This window comes from Alligator sinensis, unplaced genomic scaffold, assembly GCF_000455745.1.
Source record: "Alligator sinensis unplaced genomic scaffold, ASM45574v1 scaffold969_1, whole genome shotgun sequence".
Classification (NCBI taxonomy): domain Eukaryota; kingdom Metazoa; phylum Chordata; order Crocodylia; family Alligatoridae; genus Alligator; species Alligator sinensis.
The window spans coordinates 173,944-192,314 of NW_005842739.1; the positions used below are offsets into that span (position 1 = coordinate 173,944).

Here is an 18,371-nt window from a genome sequence, read left to right on the forward strand (position 1 = left end):
ATAATTTGGAGGTTACTTATATTAGTTAGATGTCAGCAAACCAGCAGGGTCTGAGAAGAGTCACCCAAGAGTATTCAAGGCATTGGCTGAAGTTATTGCAGAGCCATCAGCTATTTATCTAAAGACTCCTGGAGGTCAGATGAAACCCCTTAAGATTGATGAAAAGCAGATATAGTGCCCATTTTTTTAAAAGGGGAAATGGAATACCCAACAAATTGCAGACTAGTCAGTCTAATTCTGGTACATGGACCATATCATCAAACAATTGATTTGTAAGTACCTTGGGCCCAATCCTATTACTGTTCCAACCTATAATTGTTGCTTGCCTCAACATTAGGTGCCTCACTTAACAAGGCCTAATCTGATGACTTCTCCAATGTGCTCAAGTCCCCTGGAAGAGGTTATACTTATCACATAATTAACATGCTTATTTCACTATAAATAGTAACCCTGTCAGAAGTTCAGGCAATTAATAGTATGACAAAGTGAGAAAACAGCCATAAAATGTTTATGGTGTAAATATCTATATAGAGAGTGCAAAATGGTAGGGAACTGGACTCTTCATCTGTAATTTTTTTCCAGAACACTGGGAACATGGGATAGGCAATTCTTTTAGAGACTGATACAAAGTCCATTTAAGTCTGTGGGAAAACTCCCACTGTCTCCAGTGGGCATTGAATCAAGTACATATTGAATGTCCAAACATGCAAGGATTATTCAACAGGCTTCAAAGAAACATCTCAAAATGAGCATCTGGTCTTTGTGTTTCAGAAGTGTTCTGCAAGGTGTTGTACAGAATCAAGAAATTGTTCCAGCAACAGTATTTTCTTCAATTATTTTCTGTGTAACTCATCCTGTAAATAGCTTTATATTCTTCAGGCAGTAATAAACATACCACCAGGTGGCTGTGGGCTTTCTTTCCTCAGGTTTAACTGAAACCCAAAGGACAATGATTCTCTATCTCTTGGAATTAAGAACCTTATTATGACGTATGATACTCACACTCCCTTTAGATTTTCGAGATCCTGCAATAGGAGGCAGTGAAGAGGCTTTGGAGCTGTAGAAAAAAAAATACCTTAGGACTCTGAATACTATCTACGTCATAGATACTAAATGTGCATATATGTTTTCAGGCACAAAACAGTGGTCTGTTTTTTTAATTATGGAAACGCTATTTATTAATTTTTCTACTGCACTGTTTTACTAAGAAATGTTACCAAATAAAAGTTTAATCATTTGCTAACATAAATTACATTTCCATGCTTCATATACTGAAAAAACCTGAGGATAGTATCCTTTACTTAATAGGCAGAAGAGCCTCACAGCTGGTATAATCTGCACATTTCCACTAATTTCAAAAGAATTTTTCATCTTTCCATTATTTCTTTGCAAACACTTTTCACTTTTTGAGGTACATGCACTCTACAAATAGAGTGCTAAATCAATATGTATTGCATGCTAGCTAATTTGTAAAACTAGGACAAATTCTGATCTAACATTAGTTCCTAACTTACGTGATTCCATTGTTTTTAAAGGAACTATTCCCAATTTATACTAGAGAAAAAATGTAAGATGATTTGGGACAACATGTTTTTCAAAAAATGTAAAGGACCACTCCAACTTCTAGATCCTTATGCTGGATGCCATTATGAGTTAATCCTGCCCATACCTACTACCAGTATAAAATTTACTACCATGCATTGTCCATTTGAAATCAATGGGATGACTTATAGTAAGTAATAAGAAACATGCCCAGTAGTGTTTGTAACATGGCAGAGGCATTGCCTAGGTCCTGTTGAACATATAGCTAGATCCAGCTCAGCTCCCTTTCCTCTTTGCACAGGTAATCAAGGGAAGACATTGGATGCCATTAAGGAAGTTCATGTTTCACACCAAGGTCACAGGCTGGTTTACAACACCTTTCTAAAAGAGCACATGCTCAAACAAGATATAAAAATTAAGTGGACATTAAATGGTTGTAAATTAGCATAGCTCCACAGAATTCGTATAGGTATGCAAAGAAAGTGGGATCCTGATGGGGGAAGGCCAGGCTAAAGGAGCATAAAATCCTTCCCCTAGTATTTTTTTGTGGTAGACAATCTCCAATTTCAATGGCATGCTTCTGGGAAAAAAAAAATCTATCCATTGTTCTCACCTTTCTCTCTCTCTCTTTGTTAATATTATTTTTCTCCTTTTCTTTCTTATTGGTTTTGACCATTAGGTTTCTTCAAAATTATAAATACCAGTAATAGTCTGAATCCATGCTCCATTGTGTGTGCCTGGAAGTAGGGTTTTGTACTTTATTGGCCATGGTTTGTAAGCACAATGATGCAAACCCAAACACTCGAACACAATTAATGTACACAATGTGAGCTTACCCTTGCGGTCTTCTGATGGTAGACTTGCTGAAAAGTAGATCACCATAAGGCAACTTCTTAAACTTGTCTCTGCCCACTGCAATGTAAAATTGCCCATTCTCCAAATCTGACCCACTCTGAACCAGTTTTCCATCTAAAGTATAAAGCCTGAAAAATATTAGTATTAAAAGCATTAATATATTAATTATTCTAATATCCAATTAGATTTGCCAACCACATCAAAAAGCCAGTATAACCTATACCCTTAAAGAAATAATGATTTTATCTTTCTGGCCACAATTTTACCAGATTTTAAATGCAAATCTAGAGAGGCTCTCACACAACTACCAGTTTGCCAAATAAAATTAAAAATCAACCGCCAAGGAAGAATGTCAGAAAAAGATCCATTCCTTGGAAACATGGAAATCTAATTTGGAATTGATCCATTCCATTCTGGGATTTCTTTTTCCTTATCCTCACATCTGGCTGGGATTTCCCTCCCATTTAGCCATATGGGAAGAATAAACCCATCAAAAGCCTCAAATTTAGAATTTATAGTCAATTCATTTCATAGATGAAAATAATTAATAATATGTGCATAGCACACTTACTGATACAAAATACCTTGGATTATTGCTATAATTTTGCCAAATCATTTCTAAGTTATAGCAAAGTGTAGCATATATAGAACAACTAAATACCAAAAATGGATGTGTGTGTCACACTAGAGAGATCTCTAAGTTAATAGTCGCTGTAGATAAAGTAGCAAGTTGCTGCACACACAAATATTTACTGAAGCTGAAAGGAAGGATATTCTCTTGCTTGGTGATTTTTATTTCTCTTTATTCCAGCCACCTCATTTCTAAGACTGTGATCTTATAAAAGAAAGATCACAATTAAAAAGTGTGGGGGGTGGGGAAGGAGGAAATCATTCTATCCTGTGCAACGTATTCCAGAATTCAAAAGCAGAAGTATGTCTGCATAGTTAAATTTAAAATTAAAACTTGTGTATTTGATAAACCTTCTAGAGGAACCTTAAATATGCATGTTATTCATAAACTCAAACAAGTGATGATACACAAGCAAATATTAAATTTAACATCCCAACAAGCTTTTTCCAAATTATAAGAGCATGAAGAGAGATCTCTGCAAAGCTGTAATGTTCTGTATTTTATGAGACACAAAATGTTTCTTTTTCAGACAATTCTCAGCATTTTACATTAATTTTCTATAATCAGTATGAGTGAAGAAAAATCATTTGATGACTGCATTTTCTGTATTTCCGAGGTCAGGTGCCCACTGGGTTTCACCTTGCACAAAATAAGACAAACACACAACTTGTATAACTACACTCCTATCACATTTTTGTAATCCATTATGCTCCCCCGCTTCCTGAGATTTGGAAGTTCCTCAATATTCTAGGTATAGAAGATTGTGAGTTAACATAACCAGATTATTTGCTCTTAGTTTTATATACACACACACCAATCACAGCTTTCCAAAATATTAATCATTTTGCTGCTCCCTTGCACATCCAGTAAGTCAGCTTAATGGCTCCTCCTCTGTTATCACATGCATTGAGCAGGGCATTTTTTTTAGCGCAAACATCTCACAGAAATGTCAGCAAAAAACTTGACTGCCACACATAAGCCATGAGTACTAGCTGAAGGCCATTAATGATCAAGCAGGCTCACAAAGATATGGGTGTCTAAAATCAATAAGGAACCCATTTCTGAATTTACCTCATCATGCTTTGCTTGACCACACACTGCTTGAAGAAGCCTGAATAACCAAGACAAATCAAACTAGCTTAGGAGATGAATTCTGCCATAGGTGATATGTATGTGAATTTTATTTCATGTGTTTTTCTGCTTTAAATGTCATGTTTGTTGTTTCATTTACTGCTTTCTTCCTAATGAAACACCCAAAAGATTTATCATGAAATATTCAGTCGCCTCCAGCTATATTCTTCTCAGTAAGAATAATAATGGAAGTAATGGAGTTAAACATAACCAGGTATTTAAAGTAAAAACAATGACAAACAGGCATTTAACAATAAAACTGTGTGTGTGTGTGTGTGTGTGTGTGTGTGTGTGTGTGTGTGTGTGTGTGTGTGTGTGTGTGCGCGCGCGCGCGCGCACGCGCGCACAGAGCACGCACAAAGTTTTATTGTTAAATGCCTGTTTGTCATTGTTTTTACTTTAAATACCTGGTTATGTTTAACTCCAATATATCTATTAATTACAGACCTGACAAGCAGCACATAGGTTATGTAACATTTATGCCTCTGCAGCCTTCACCCCACCCACTCAGTCACATCTACCTACAGCTCACCAGGTTTTTCATGTACCCCCCTGCCATCATTTCTTTGGGCCACAGGAAGATGTTCTGCTCTACCTCCCCTCCTGTGCCACAGGCAGAAGAAGGAAGCCAGGAGCAGAGGAAACAGATGCTGGCAGACAGTGGCAGTGATGCAAGGTGCGGGGGTAATGCCCCAGAACATTGGCAATGCCTAAGGGGTGCAGATGGGTGCCCATGCAACCCCTGAAATAGGCCATGCACACCCTGAAAGCTCCAGCTGTGAAATTGGAAGTGCCACCAGAAGTGCACTTCCAGTGGGCCACTGGGGGACCCCCAACCCCAGTCAATGATTGGCCACTAGGGAAACCCACCCCCAACTGCCCATTGGCAATCTGGTGCCCCCGCCCCAGACTCAGGAGGCACCAGTCACCCATGGCCCAGAATCCTCATCTGCAGGCTTGTCCACACACCTACCTGCAAGTCTCGCATCTCCCATCCCTTTGCCTACACAATTTCTATGTCATCAACCCAAGGCGTACCTCCTAATCATTATCCAACCTCAAACTTCTGGGCTGCCCATACACATGTACAACACATCTATCAGGGACTTGGCACCCATTATTTCCTGACACTTTATTTCCCGTCTTCCTTCTTATCCCATATTTCCTACAACTGGTTCCATACCAGTGGAACTTGGTGGAAAGAGTCAGTGGCATAAAAAATGTCACCAATGAAGCTTTAAAAATGTTGGCAGCTAGGCTGTTAATGATGTGGAAAAGGAAAACACCGAACATGCACTGTGTTTCTCGTAATTCTCTCACTCCTTGTATAATGAGAAGTTATATCTTCCCAGCATCAGTGAGCTCACAGGACCTTCCACCTAATGATAACACAGTTACCATAATCCATAGCAATTAATCTGTGACTTATTAAAGAACAACAATCACTTTACTAGCTTATTTAATATGTATTCCTACCATTTTAAGGAGCAGGATATGAAAACTAGGTTAATAGGAAACCAGAGGAGGGGAACACTGACTGATTCAAATATGCTGTGCACATTTTTTTTTTTATCATATCTAAAAAAAGAGAATGACTAACATAAAACACTGCCAGAAATTCTTCAACTGCAGTCTTAGTTGCAGTTTATACCCTACCAGAGGTATGACTTCCCAGCCCTACAATCTAGACAGTCACTAAGCAAGGTGCAGAGGCAGTGGCCAGAGGTCCTCTGCTGTGGGGGGAGATGTCACCTCCTTTATAGCTATCAAAATGGGTGTTAAACACTGATTTTCATGGGCAAAAACCCTGCTCTGACAACTCCACCTCCTGTAGTACCCTGTTTTTATCAGCCAGTGCCCCCACACTATGTGCCATCACCCAGGCACTGCTAAGCCCATCACCGCTGCTCAGTCCTCCCCACTGCCAGAGCTGCTGCCTGGATGGTGCAGGGTACAATGGGGAGACGGGACAGAAGGGTGAAGCACCCCACTCTCTCCATTTTGGCACCCCACACCCTGGGCAGCACTCAGGGATCATGCCCTCTCATCCACCTATCATTATACTACTATACCTACTACATCTACTCATTTGGTTAGTAGGTACAGTACCTACTACACCTACTAATAGATAACCTATTTATTTGGTTCCTTGTTACAGCAAAGAGTTGCATCCAAACATGAGAGAGAAGCTCTCATGGTTTAGATGGAAATAAAGGGTGAGATTCTCACCAGATGTCACTCCACTGAAGTGACTGGATTTATATCCATTTACACCAGTTGAAAATCCGACCCAGAAAGCAGTCATATATAGGTGCACATATACTTATTTAGATGTATATTTAATCTTAGGTGTTCCAAGGATCTTGTGAGCAAAACTTTGGGTTTGATAATGACATCAGAAAAACAGGCCTGGAGATAAAGGGACTGGACAGGTGCTACCTGGAAAGGGTCAAATTGTTTCATTTGGACAATGCCAAAATGTTTTACCTTGAATTTGTGTGTTAATTCATTTCAATTTGAATCTGCCTGACATTCATTCCTAATTTTAGTGATGTGTTATGATTACAGATAGAGTGTCAAGCTAATGAATAAAATGCACGACATTTAATAGGATATAAAAGTTTAAACAAAATGAATGGAAACATTTAAAATACATTTTGATGGTCCTGAATTCACATTTTTTAGAATTTTCATTTTGTGGAAAAGTTCAAAATGTTGCCATTTTGATCTAGTTAAGAACATTTTGTTTGCTTGCTTTAGAAATGCCAGAATTTCAATTTCCCATAGAAAAAAACCCTCCAGATAACAATCACCTCTATTTACAGAGACATAAACATATGTCAAGGCCTAAAGTTTGTATTACAAGCTTATAGCTTCCCCATACCTGTGCACAGCTCCACTTCTGAGAGTTATTTTTTCTGTAACCATCTCAAGAACATGTTCCCATTGAGTCAGTGTTTTCCTTGGGATGAAGAGACGTACTGCTGGATTTATGATGTCTCCATTAGCAATCAGACTGGAAAAATAAAGGAAAGTTAAATACATTACAGCTGTGCTTAAATTTAAAAAATAGAACTCAATAGAAACATTTAAAAAAATGTTGATCCCCTACAGAAAAAGCCTACTTACAAAATAGTACATGGCTCCTGTAGAGGTTTACGAAACCGTGCAGACACATTGATTCTACTGTGTGTAACTGGCTTTACCTGGAAGAGAAAAGATATACAAAGATTGCTTTTTTCTTCATATTAAGATCAGATTTTTAAAAATTGTTTTATTCTACTTACTTATTTGGCCAACTCCATCTTTTCCAGAAGTACATTAAACAAGCTTTAAGCTACTGCCATCTGGCAATCAGTACCTCAGTGGCCCAACTATACTGGCTGTGGATGTTTTGAAGGAATTGCTGGGAAATAATGTTTGGGACCTAGACCTCTAGCAGGACCTTATTTTTTCTTCCACCCTTCCTCAAGTGTGCATTGTGTCACTAAAATATACTCCCGATACAGGGTCTAAACTGAACTTCAGCACTCTGTAGTTTCCGCTACTGATTTTTCAGTGATGACTGCTGAGTCGCACAAGGCCCAGGGTCCCAAATTGAAGCTCCTAATTCATAAAGCTACTTTCTTATAATTCATATCTATTGTTTTGCAAAGCCAACCTTGAAGTTTCCATTTGGTAAAACACCTAAGTACCTCCAGGCCTAATATAGTAACTAATATTTTGCTCTTACATGGATCTTTACATTCAAAATTGTCAACATATTTTACAAAGCAGGGAAAGTACAAGGCTCATTTACGGATGGGAAAAATAGCTTGAGTAAAGCAATTTACTCAAGAAGGGCATGTTGGCAACAGGCAGAAATAGAATTCAGCTACCTAAGTTCCAGTTCTCTGTGCTAACAAACACACAGGCTGCCTCATTCATACGTACTTACATACATACATACATACATACTGTTTTCAGAGAGCCTTGACATTAATTTTGAAAATTATCCAATGTTATCTACACAAGACTTGCTACGGCAATCATAACATTCTTCCACCCCACCTCAAACACACCTAGAGGAAGATTTTAATTCTTCTGTATTTCACAAATCATTGAGTCAAATTCACCGCCTAAATCCCAAATAAATATCTAGAAATAAAGGAAAATAGGTTGACATTGGCATTAAGCCAGCAAAGGGTAAAAAGGTTAAAGTAGTACACAAATAGAAACATACTTTAAAATAAATTAATAAATTTAGTAAGCTTATACATCCAATAAAAGTGAGAATCATAGAGAAGTAGGGCTAGGAGGGACTTCAAGAGGTCATTTAGTCCAACCCCCTGCCCAACTCGGGATGATCCCTATCCAAACCATCCCATACAAATCCATTATCTAACCTCATAGTAAAACTACAGTTAACCCTGACACAACCCAAGACATAACACCCTAACCTGCCACAGGTAAAGCAGGGGGACCATGGCAGCCAATGTCCTGCTTCTGTAAAAGGGTGTTAGTATATGATCAAGAGATCCCAGGTCAAAGGTTACTTCCCGTTATAGTGGATGGGAAACATCCTCACTGCCCATACCAATCTGACCATGGGGTAAAAATTCCTTCCTGACCCCGAATATGGTGATTGGTCTGACCCCAAGCAGAGGAAACAAGACGCTTTAAGCCAAGAATCTCAGGCTTTAAGACCCAGGAGGAACATTAGCACACCCCAGGCAGTATCCCCAGCATTGGCTGTAATCAACATCCAATGCCTCTGAGGAAGGTTTTAAAAAAAATCTCTAGTATGAAAAAAACTACTATATGCTGGACTCTCTCAACCTATATCAGACTTCAATAATGGCTAATATTATGTCAATTTAATAAATATTCCTCATTTTAATCTGCAAGACAATATGGACTCTGAAATACTACCTCTCTCTGGAATACGAGTCACTAAGGGCATGTCTACACAGTACCAGAAAAGTGTCCACAGTAAGAGTGTCAACATTTACCATAGCAGTATTTCAAGTCAGGTATATTATATGAGGCAAAAATATATGTAAAATGGCGCTTTAAGCTGGCATTACAGTAACTGAGCATCAAAAGTCAGAGGGATAAATAGACATACACACACACATATCTATATAGATATATAGATTTAATGTTAATGCCTTTCATGTAAATGTATTTATATATGTGGAATGAAATAAATAAGAATATAACCATTTAAAATGAAACACTTAAAAAGATAAAAACTTAAATCAGAACCTGTGGCCCTATTTTAGTCACTTACATCATAAAAAGGGTTATATTGCATGCTGGAATGAATTAATATGCTGTGCATTAAATATTCATGTATATTGTAATCACAGTAGATTCATGACAGGCCTTGTACAGCCTATAATCTATTTTATTAAGCTTTATAAATTAAACTAAATAGAGACATGTTATAGTCTGGGATGCCTGCTAGTATTCTCTAAGGGGCAGAACTTGATAATGCTTCTGAAAGTAAAACTTGCTACTGTGAGAAGGTCCAGTTAAATCAATCAAATTGGTCATGGTTGTGAGTAATAACCGTGCACTGTCTAAGCCATAGGAAAAGTAGGTCACAATGCCCCAGGCAGGCAGGATGCTATGGCTCCAGTGAAGAAACCCGAACCACTGTGGCACTGTAGGGATTTGCCAAATCACACCAAACAAATCACACCACTAGGGTCATACAGCTCTGCAGTGGGCTACCTAGAATGGCTGAGGAAGTTACTGAAGCCTTGGCTCCACAACGTGCGTGCAGCATGAACTAGGAGATAGATCCCTGGAACTCCTCAGGATTACCACTTCACTTCTGCTCACTGGTAGGGGCAAAGATTTACTTCTTAGGGTCTGTTTTGTAGCCCACCCAATCTGTGCATAAACCAAGTGTATTTGGTTTATCTAAACCCCACTTAAGTCAGTGGGAGCCTTTCCATTAAGACCAAAGGGATGTGAATCAGGCCCGGGGACTTAAGAAAATCCTTGCTCTCAGAAGGGTTTCTATTTGTTGCCTGGACTTGGAAACAGAATAATAGGTTACTATGATGCATTTTATAACTGTTAATTATAGTTATAACTGTTATTATAACTATCATTTTATAACTGTTAGTTGTAGATATAACCATAGTTATAACTGTGGGGGCATGTGCACAAGATGCTTACTATGGACTTGCCCAATTAGCGCTGCGGTAAAGCATCTCTGTCTACACACGCAGAGATATTAGGACAAAGTAAACTAATTAACTTTGCCATAAGCTAGTACTGCCTGATACAAGTATTGTCCTGCTGTGGAGTTACTCACTGTGCCACAATGCACACGTAGATGAGGACAGGACTGCGTCGTCCCACCTTCTGCATCACCCTAGCTCAATATGCTGCAGTCCCGGGCGTACATGTAAACTGTGCTGGAGTTTACTGTGTCACAATAATTTCACCATGTAGATGGACCCAGTTTTGGAGAAAAGATCTTTTGTGGAGCTCACCAGGTTACGCAAGAGCCCACTACTCATTTCTGGTGTCAGATACATTTTAAGTTCCATCTTTACAGTGCTACAAGCATATCAGGTCATAGGAGGCTTTGGGGATGAACTCTCTCTCCAGGATGCAAAAGAGATCCCAAAGAAGAACATTTTGAAGACACTTTGTCAGTGTCAAAGGATCATTTGATGGTATAAACAATACAGTAAAGAGCTCCAGAGCCTGGAAGCAAGAGGGGAACATTTTGAAACATGTGATGCAACTGGCTGTGGTAACATCAGTTATACAGTCATAGTCACCAGTCTAAACAGACAAATCTACATCCTGGGCTGCCTCAGAAGTATAATTAATGGAGCCAAAGGGGTAGAGCTGTCTTTGCCCCACTACCCACTGATGTTGGCACTGTTAGGAGAGACTGAAACAGAAAAAGAAAGTGCCTTGTTCATGGTCACCCACCACATCAATGGCAGAACTAAGGATAGAATCCAGAGCCCCCAGTCCCACTGCCACGCTAGCCCTGTCAGCTATAACTGTCTCCCCCATGTATGTCTTTTGGCTTTATATTACAAAATCATTTCCTTTCAGAATTAGCTGCCCAGTGTACAAGTGAATATATGGAAGTATAATAAAACCTTTTTCTTTCTTGGTTTCACTAAAGGGATCAGAGATGCTCTGTTCACCAGGGCTCCTCTTGGGGTAACAAGGAACAATGATCACAAACTGACAGAGAGCAGATTTAAGTTAGATATCAGGAAAAACTTCTTCATGGTAAGGGTGGCCAAAATTTGGAATGGGCTTCCAAGGGAGCTGGTGCTCTCCCCTACCTTGGGGGTATTTAAGAGAAGGCTGGATGACCCCAGCTCTCTTTCCTGCCTGGGCAAGAGGTCAGACTCAATGATCTGTTGAGGTCCCTTCTGACCCTAGCATCTATGAATCTATTAAATCCACCCTAGGATCCTTTTGACCTTCATAAAGAAGTCCAAAAGCTTAACAGTGGTAATCAACCAGGCTGTGGCTAGAGATGCCTTCTTCCTGCAGCCTTTTCCGATCCAACCCCACACACTTCTGGAAGCACGCCTGGCAGGTGGAACTATTTTATGCCCCTCTGTTTCTGAGAAGAGACTGTGGGATCAAACCCAGAAGGGCTGTGGCAAGAGTGCATGCTCCAGTGGAAACCCTTTGCACAGCCTAGCCACAGGGCTGCTCTCGCTGCCAAGGCATAGACTCTGTGGTGGTGGGGAGTGATTCGGGCACCCCACTTAACTTGGCACCTGGGATTGGTGCCCCACTCACCCACTCCTAGGTTTGCTACTGACTAGTAGTATAAAACAAACCAACAGCACAGGAGAGCTCTTCATTCCCTAAAATAAGTATATTTAACCATCTCTTTAAAGACTGCTCTCTTTCAACAGACATTTTAAAAAGCCCTACACTGTACTTACGAAACTTTGTTTCTTCTAGATTTTTGGTTATTCTCTACTTACCTTATTTCCAAACATAAATCACTGTGTGCACAACCATTTTTCAATGTTGTGAGCCACCTTTCTCTAAGATTACAAACCCAACTACAAAGCTGTACAATTCCTTGTCCATTAATAAGAGTTGGGGGCTCACCTTGCCTGCATCAAGCTTAAAGATTTATTATTATGATTAGCAGTAATCAAGTTATCATGTTTATTACAGTAGTGCCTAGAGGCCACCATGAATGGGGCTTCATTCTGCCAGGCACTGTAAAAAAGCCTGTAAGTTTAAAAAAATAACTGTTAAACATTAATTCGGTTTACATGATGACATATTAGCTAAGCACAGTTTTTTACTATTTAGATTTTAGAATTCAAATTGTAGGAAATACCAAACTTGTATCTTCTTCCAGGAAGTGGTTTCTGCCACACATGATCCTGTGCTCTCTCTCCATTAGGTAACAACTACATCCCTGAAGCCAGGGTTTTTTGGTAGTGTCTTTTATGGAGCCAGCTGTATAGTTGGAAGAGGTGAAACAAAGCTCTCAGCCACAAAGTGTCCTGGCTCAAATCTAATTGCTGTTTACTTGATCACTTAGGATTTACTCCTGCAATAGATGGGCAGTCAGAACTTCTGGATACCTCAGTAAGTTTCTTCAGGCAAGCGCCAGAGTTGGGTTCATAAATGTCCAAAACATATACTGCAAACTTCAAATACCCTATCAAAACCACATTCTTCAATATAATTTGCAGCACCCGGATTTCAATGATCCCACATTTCATTGGAGACCTAGTTAAAGAAGTGCTCTGTAATCATACAGAAGAAGCCATTTAGGATATTCCCAGGTGAGTCCAATTAATTAGTTGTTTCTGCAAGCTGATGAAACCATTCATTTTGATCCAAGCTCGCAGAAGGCCACCATGTTATTGTATGCAGTCCAAGCTCCAGGCCCCTGAGGAAATAAGCAGCCTGACAGATGTTAAGGGCTCATTTATTATTCACGGGATTGTATTTCTGCCAATGACAGACACCATGGCATCAGCCTGCAAGTCTGTCTTTTAGGTTAGTCTAAACAAAGAGCTATCCATATTTCTGGCAAGCTTCCTTGCTCTATCTGGAAAACAAGATAGCACTATTCTTAAATGAGCAAATTGTTAAGGAGTCCAAGACTCGGCCAACTTGGGCAAAGGCATTATAGTTTTCTTTTTTACCCCTCAACAATAACAAAATAAAAGCCCACACTGATTTTGCTCTGTTTATTAAAATCAGATCTATCTCCTATTAAAGGCAAAAGGCAAAACAATGTTACCTTTGCTAGTTAAGCCCACAGAAATCAGAAAGTAGAAAATATTAAGGTTTTCAGAACACAGTTAGATCTCACTCAAACCCCATGCAAAGATTTAATGTGGTAGGTATAGCAGGAGATTCAGTAAAGGGCAGTGCTGCACACTATGGTTCAGGTGGAGAAGCAGATCCAAGGAAGCATTTGGATGTTCCAAGTTACATGCCCCAAAACCTGACTTTCAGGTGACCTTCACTAAGGTGCTGAAGCTCTTTATAGAGGAAAGGGGGCAAATTAAGCAATTCCAGAGAACAAACCATTCATCCTGTGAGCACAGAGCTGCCTAGAACTAACCAATGGGAAATGCTATGCCCTGGGGCTGTCCAATTTCTAAATGGCTGGGCACCAAGCACCCCACATGCCACACCAGTGGAGGTTGCAAACCCATGGGCTACATCAGGGTGATGCAGCCCACATGCCCCTGCTATACCACACTGGCACCCCCCCCACCCCACCACCACTGCACTACGTGCCCCCAGGCTTACCCTCAGCTCCCCCATGTACACCGGGACTACGCTGGCCTGCTCCCTGGGATGAGGTAATTCTGAGCCTGCATTGCAGGACTGCAAACTCCTAGAGAACTTCCAGTTCAAGCAGGAAGGCATCTAGCAAATATAGTCAGCATCTGAGCAGGGATGGCTAGGACTGTAATTTTGGACTTATGTGCCTGAAGCCCACTTAGGTCCTGTTTGCTGCACCTACGTCCTTCTTTGAAACTGGCCCTCAGTCTAATAGGTATTGGATAGGATGGAAAACAGAAAGAGCTGGTCTTTGGCATACCCAGCATAACAATGGGAACAGACTTCCTGCATTACCTCTTTAGGTTCTCTTCTCCCCAGGCAAACATTTGTTTTGTGTTGGCAAATGTGGAAAGGGAAGGACCTCTGCCCTCTTTGGGCATAACTGCAATTATGCCTGACCCTGGTTGAAAGGGGAAAGAGAAGAGAAAATTGCACCCAAACCTACAATGTGTACACGCTCAAGGAAGAGGCAAAATCTGGTCCTGCATAATTCACATAGGCATAGGAGAAAAAAGGAAATTAAAACAACAAAAAGAAACCCACCCTGAACCTGCAACTGAGTTGTGCAAAACACCAGTATTTTAAAATCACCTCCAAGTTAGACATACAAACAGCTTCTCTACAGCACTACCATGCACAATATGTAGCACAAGAGATCCTTAGCGCTTGCAGACCATGCTCAGGAATCCTGCTCTGAAGAACTGCAAGTCTGATCCACATATACTAAACCCAGACACAGATGAAATGTAGCTGGCTTATAATGGAGTGTGTCAATAGGCACCCAAGACAGGGCTTGGTGACATACAGGCAGCACTTAAGCCAGTTAAGTGGTGGCCATTTCAGCCTTTAGTGCAAACAGTGCGGATGGCATGCTTCATTATAGTGCAATCCAATGGCAATGCAGACTTGCTCCTAGGACATGTCCACCCTGAAGTTTGCTGGAGTCTGCTGAGATACCAAAGCTAGCTTTAAACAAGCTAGTATTCAAATACTGGAAGCAAAAGCCTGGACCTTAGTGTAGATTTAATTGTCCCAAAAAGCACATATAAAGCTAGCTTGGGGTTTGTTTCACTACACTCCCATCTGCAGTATGGAAATACACCTAAGGCCTCACAGCCCCATGAGAAGGATTGGGCTACGCAGACCTTCTGTTACACTGTTTTCTAAGACCAGAGTCTTAAGAGTTACCAGTTTATATTAATTTGACCAACTTTTGCCTAACCAAAGCTATGCCAGGCATAGATCTGAAGAGGTGTGTTTTCCAGGTGAACAACACACTTTAAATACACATAGATATTCATGAATAAGAAGCCAGGAACTCAGGTGATGTACTTCATTGTAGGAAAAAAAGTCAGTGGAGCTATGCCAAATTGCACCAGCTGAAGGTCTGATTCTATGTTTAATTAAAAAGTACTTTAACATGCTTCATATTCCCCATGTCGGAGCTACCATGACGACACACTGTCTGGAGTTGTTTGACCCCCTTGAGCTATGAAGTTACATATTAATCCAAGTCAGGTCTGTGGTGAATATTTCTGCTTATTTTGAAATACCAAAAGAGCCTATGCCTTTTTTATTCTTTCAGTTTCATTAGCCAAATTCTCAGTAGCTGTAAATCAGTGTAGTTCTATTAGCTTCAATGAAAGTATTCCGATTTACACTAGCTGAAAATCTGACATTGGTATACTAATTTTTTCTCAGCTCTCAGTGTGTCTTAAATGGGCTGTTACAAGGCAGTTTCCTGCTGTCTCTTGATAAAAAGCTGCCTAAAGAAGAATCCCTGTTTCATGGTAGAGTCCTATCTTGTGCTGCTACATGGCACATAGCAGGACTGCTGAATATTTAGGACACAATGCAAAAGTTTTATATCCCATTTAAACTGCAAAAGGATTTTAGATACATCAAATGTAATTATTCAAATTGAAATGTATCAGGCAATAGGGACCAGCCCCAGTATTTCTGTAAAATAAAGTAGGGTGTCTCGAATACCCACAAGCACCATGAATTTTATTCACAACAATATTATTTCCATTCACAAAAACATTATTTCCAATAGGCCCATTTATCCTAATAATGAATGTATTCAGAAAAAACAGTGCTACCTACTAACTCTACAAAATGACTACCTTGCATTTTGCAGAGGACTTCCATCCAATCACTAATCCAAACTCAGCTTACCTTCTGAGATCTGTTTGTAGACCACAGTAGTCATAGCCTCAAACATTTACAGAAAATTGACCATGGATCCTCCCAGGTCTAGATCTTGCTGCCAAACTTATCTTAGTTCCATTCTGTGACTTAGTTTAAGAAGAACATTTAGGTTTTTGGAAGACTCTAAGAGACCCGCATGCCTATATCTTGTTGATTTTCTGAAGGAGTTGAGGTGCCTATCTTCCCCAGGCCCCTTGAAACCTAGACAGCTGGAATGTGAATTCATTTCTAAGTGGGATAAATAAAAATGACTGTGGTTCCCCAACAGAATTCCACACATCATTTCTGATACTACAGTTTAAATGTTCACAAAATTTACCCCAAATGTACACAAAATACACACAACACACAGTACTATCTAATACATGTACTTACATCTTCCACTGTTGGCTGATAGCAAAAGAAACCAAAAACAGCATGTTTAGCAATGAAATCATTACATCAAATGAATTTACATTACATGGGTTTTCATGTGGGAATATTGTCTAGTAGTATGTAAGTTTAGCTTGTTTAACGAAGAAGTTAACTCAGAGTAAGAGATTAAAGATATGGCTCTACCACTCAACTGGCCATGCCAAAAAATGCTACTTTACGCAACCCACCCCACCACTTAAATTACAAAGAGTGAAGTTACCTTAGTGCAGCACTCTGGGCAGACTAGTTGGCCTCTCAGTAGAATTTATTAGCCTTGGTGCAGTACTACACAAATGCGGCTATTCACATGTTTGTGCATGGGATTGTTGAAGGGAATGAGACAGACATACCTACCCAAAATTTAATACTAACATTGCATGTATTTTCTCAAATGCTGTAAGTGAATTTAGCATTCATGAATCCAAGACATTGGCTTAAGCAATACTTGTAACATGAAGACCACAAATGTGTGACACCGTAAATACAACATGAGCAGAAAGCCTCAACATGGAATCATCACTGAGTGTAGCTGCTGACCTGCAGACTTCCAGTAACACAGCAGAAGTGTCTGTTACATTAGCTTGGGACTCTCAGACACACAAAGGTTTTAACTTTTTCTTTAAGAGCTTGTCAAACATTAAAAAGTAAAGAAGGAAGTAACTAAAAGTATAATTTGAAGCAACAGGAGAACCTGGCCCCAGTTGGATCAGAACTGTGCTTACTATAGAACTTGAAGCTTAAAGGGTTGTATTCCTCTGGCCAGAATCATACAAACCAAAGTTGTAGCAAATGTTGTTTCTTTTTCTTGTCTGGGATAGTTAACATACACAATGATTTTCGGTTGGCTACATTTATAGTTTTGGAATCTATTAGCCCTGGAAGATGTTACAGTTATGGCAAGATTAATGTGCTAACCATGCCATAATTTGCAACACATCATAGTTCAGTCAATTCACTGCTGTGTGGATGGTTTGTATGGCACCTTAAATTGAACGTATGTCATGTGTCTCCAGACCCAGGGCTATCCCCACCTATGCTGATGACCAGGTCAGCATTGGCCAAGGGCAGCTGGGATGGCCCCAGGTCTGTAACTGGGCCCAGGGCTATCCTAGGCTGATGCTATCAATCGGCTGATTGTCAGGATCAGTCTGGAACAGCCCTGGACATAGTTTCAGACTTGGGGCTGTTCTGGGTCTGATGCTGACAATCAGCTAATTGTTAGCATGCACAAGGACAGTCCCAGAACCTGCTTCGGTACTTGCAGTGTTGCGATTGGGATCTGAGGAATTTTATGCCCCATCCCAGAAAATGTCTCACATGGCAGGACACACAATTTTTGGGATGGGTCATAACATTTCTCAGATCCTAATGGCACCATTATTATTAACATCTTCCAGAGACCTGAGCACTGTGCTTTACATCTTCACTTTCCTCCTTCTCCTCCCCGTCTAAGGAGGAGACACACCCATTATAAACGTAAAACCTGAAACCAAGTCTAGCAACATATTTAAACTCCTGCCAAATTCATAGTATGCAAGACTTTTTAGAGATTATGCGGTTGATCAAATTGCACAGCCGATTAAACATTATTTTCATTGACTTCTGGGATAGCCCAGCCCACTAGCAGGATTGAGGAGTGAACTGCTGGGATTGTTCCATATTCACTGCATCAGGAAGAACAACCAGGACTAAAACAGAAGGTGACTTATCCGCTTGAGAAGAGTTAAAAATAAAACAGAAACACTCTTCTCAGCTTGTCTTCTCCTTCCAGCATGCA

At 40.0% G+C, this 18,371-nt stretch overlaps 1 protein-coding gene across 2 annotated transcripts in view; it reads right to left on the reverse strand.

Annotated features, from left to right (window-relative positions):
* The window catches only part of DCDC2 (doublecortin domain containing 2), a 102,414-nt gene that overhangs the window by 59,197 nt on the left and 24,846 nt on the right, over window positions 1-18,371 (reverse strand). For both annotated transcript variants that reach the window (XM_006034421.2, XM_025216426.1), the window contains 4 exons: window positions 7,289-7,365; window positions 7,044-7,175; window positions 2,379-2,525; window positions 1,003-1,057 (listed from right to left, as the gene is read on the reverse strand). In XM_006034421.2, the coding sequence (XP_006034483.2) occupies window positions 1,003-1,057; window positions 2,379-2,525; window positions 7,044-7,175; window positions 7,289-7,365 (411 nt within the window). The remainder of the gene's footprint in view (window positions 1-1,002; window positions 1,058-2,378; window positions 2,526-7,043; window positions 7,176-7,288; window positions 7,366-18,371) is intronic.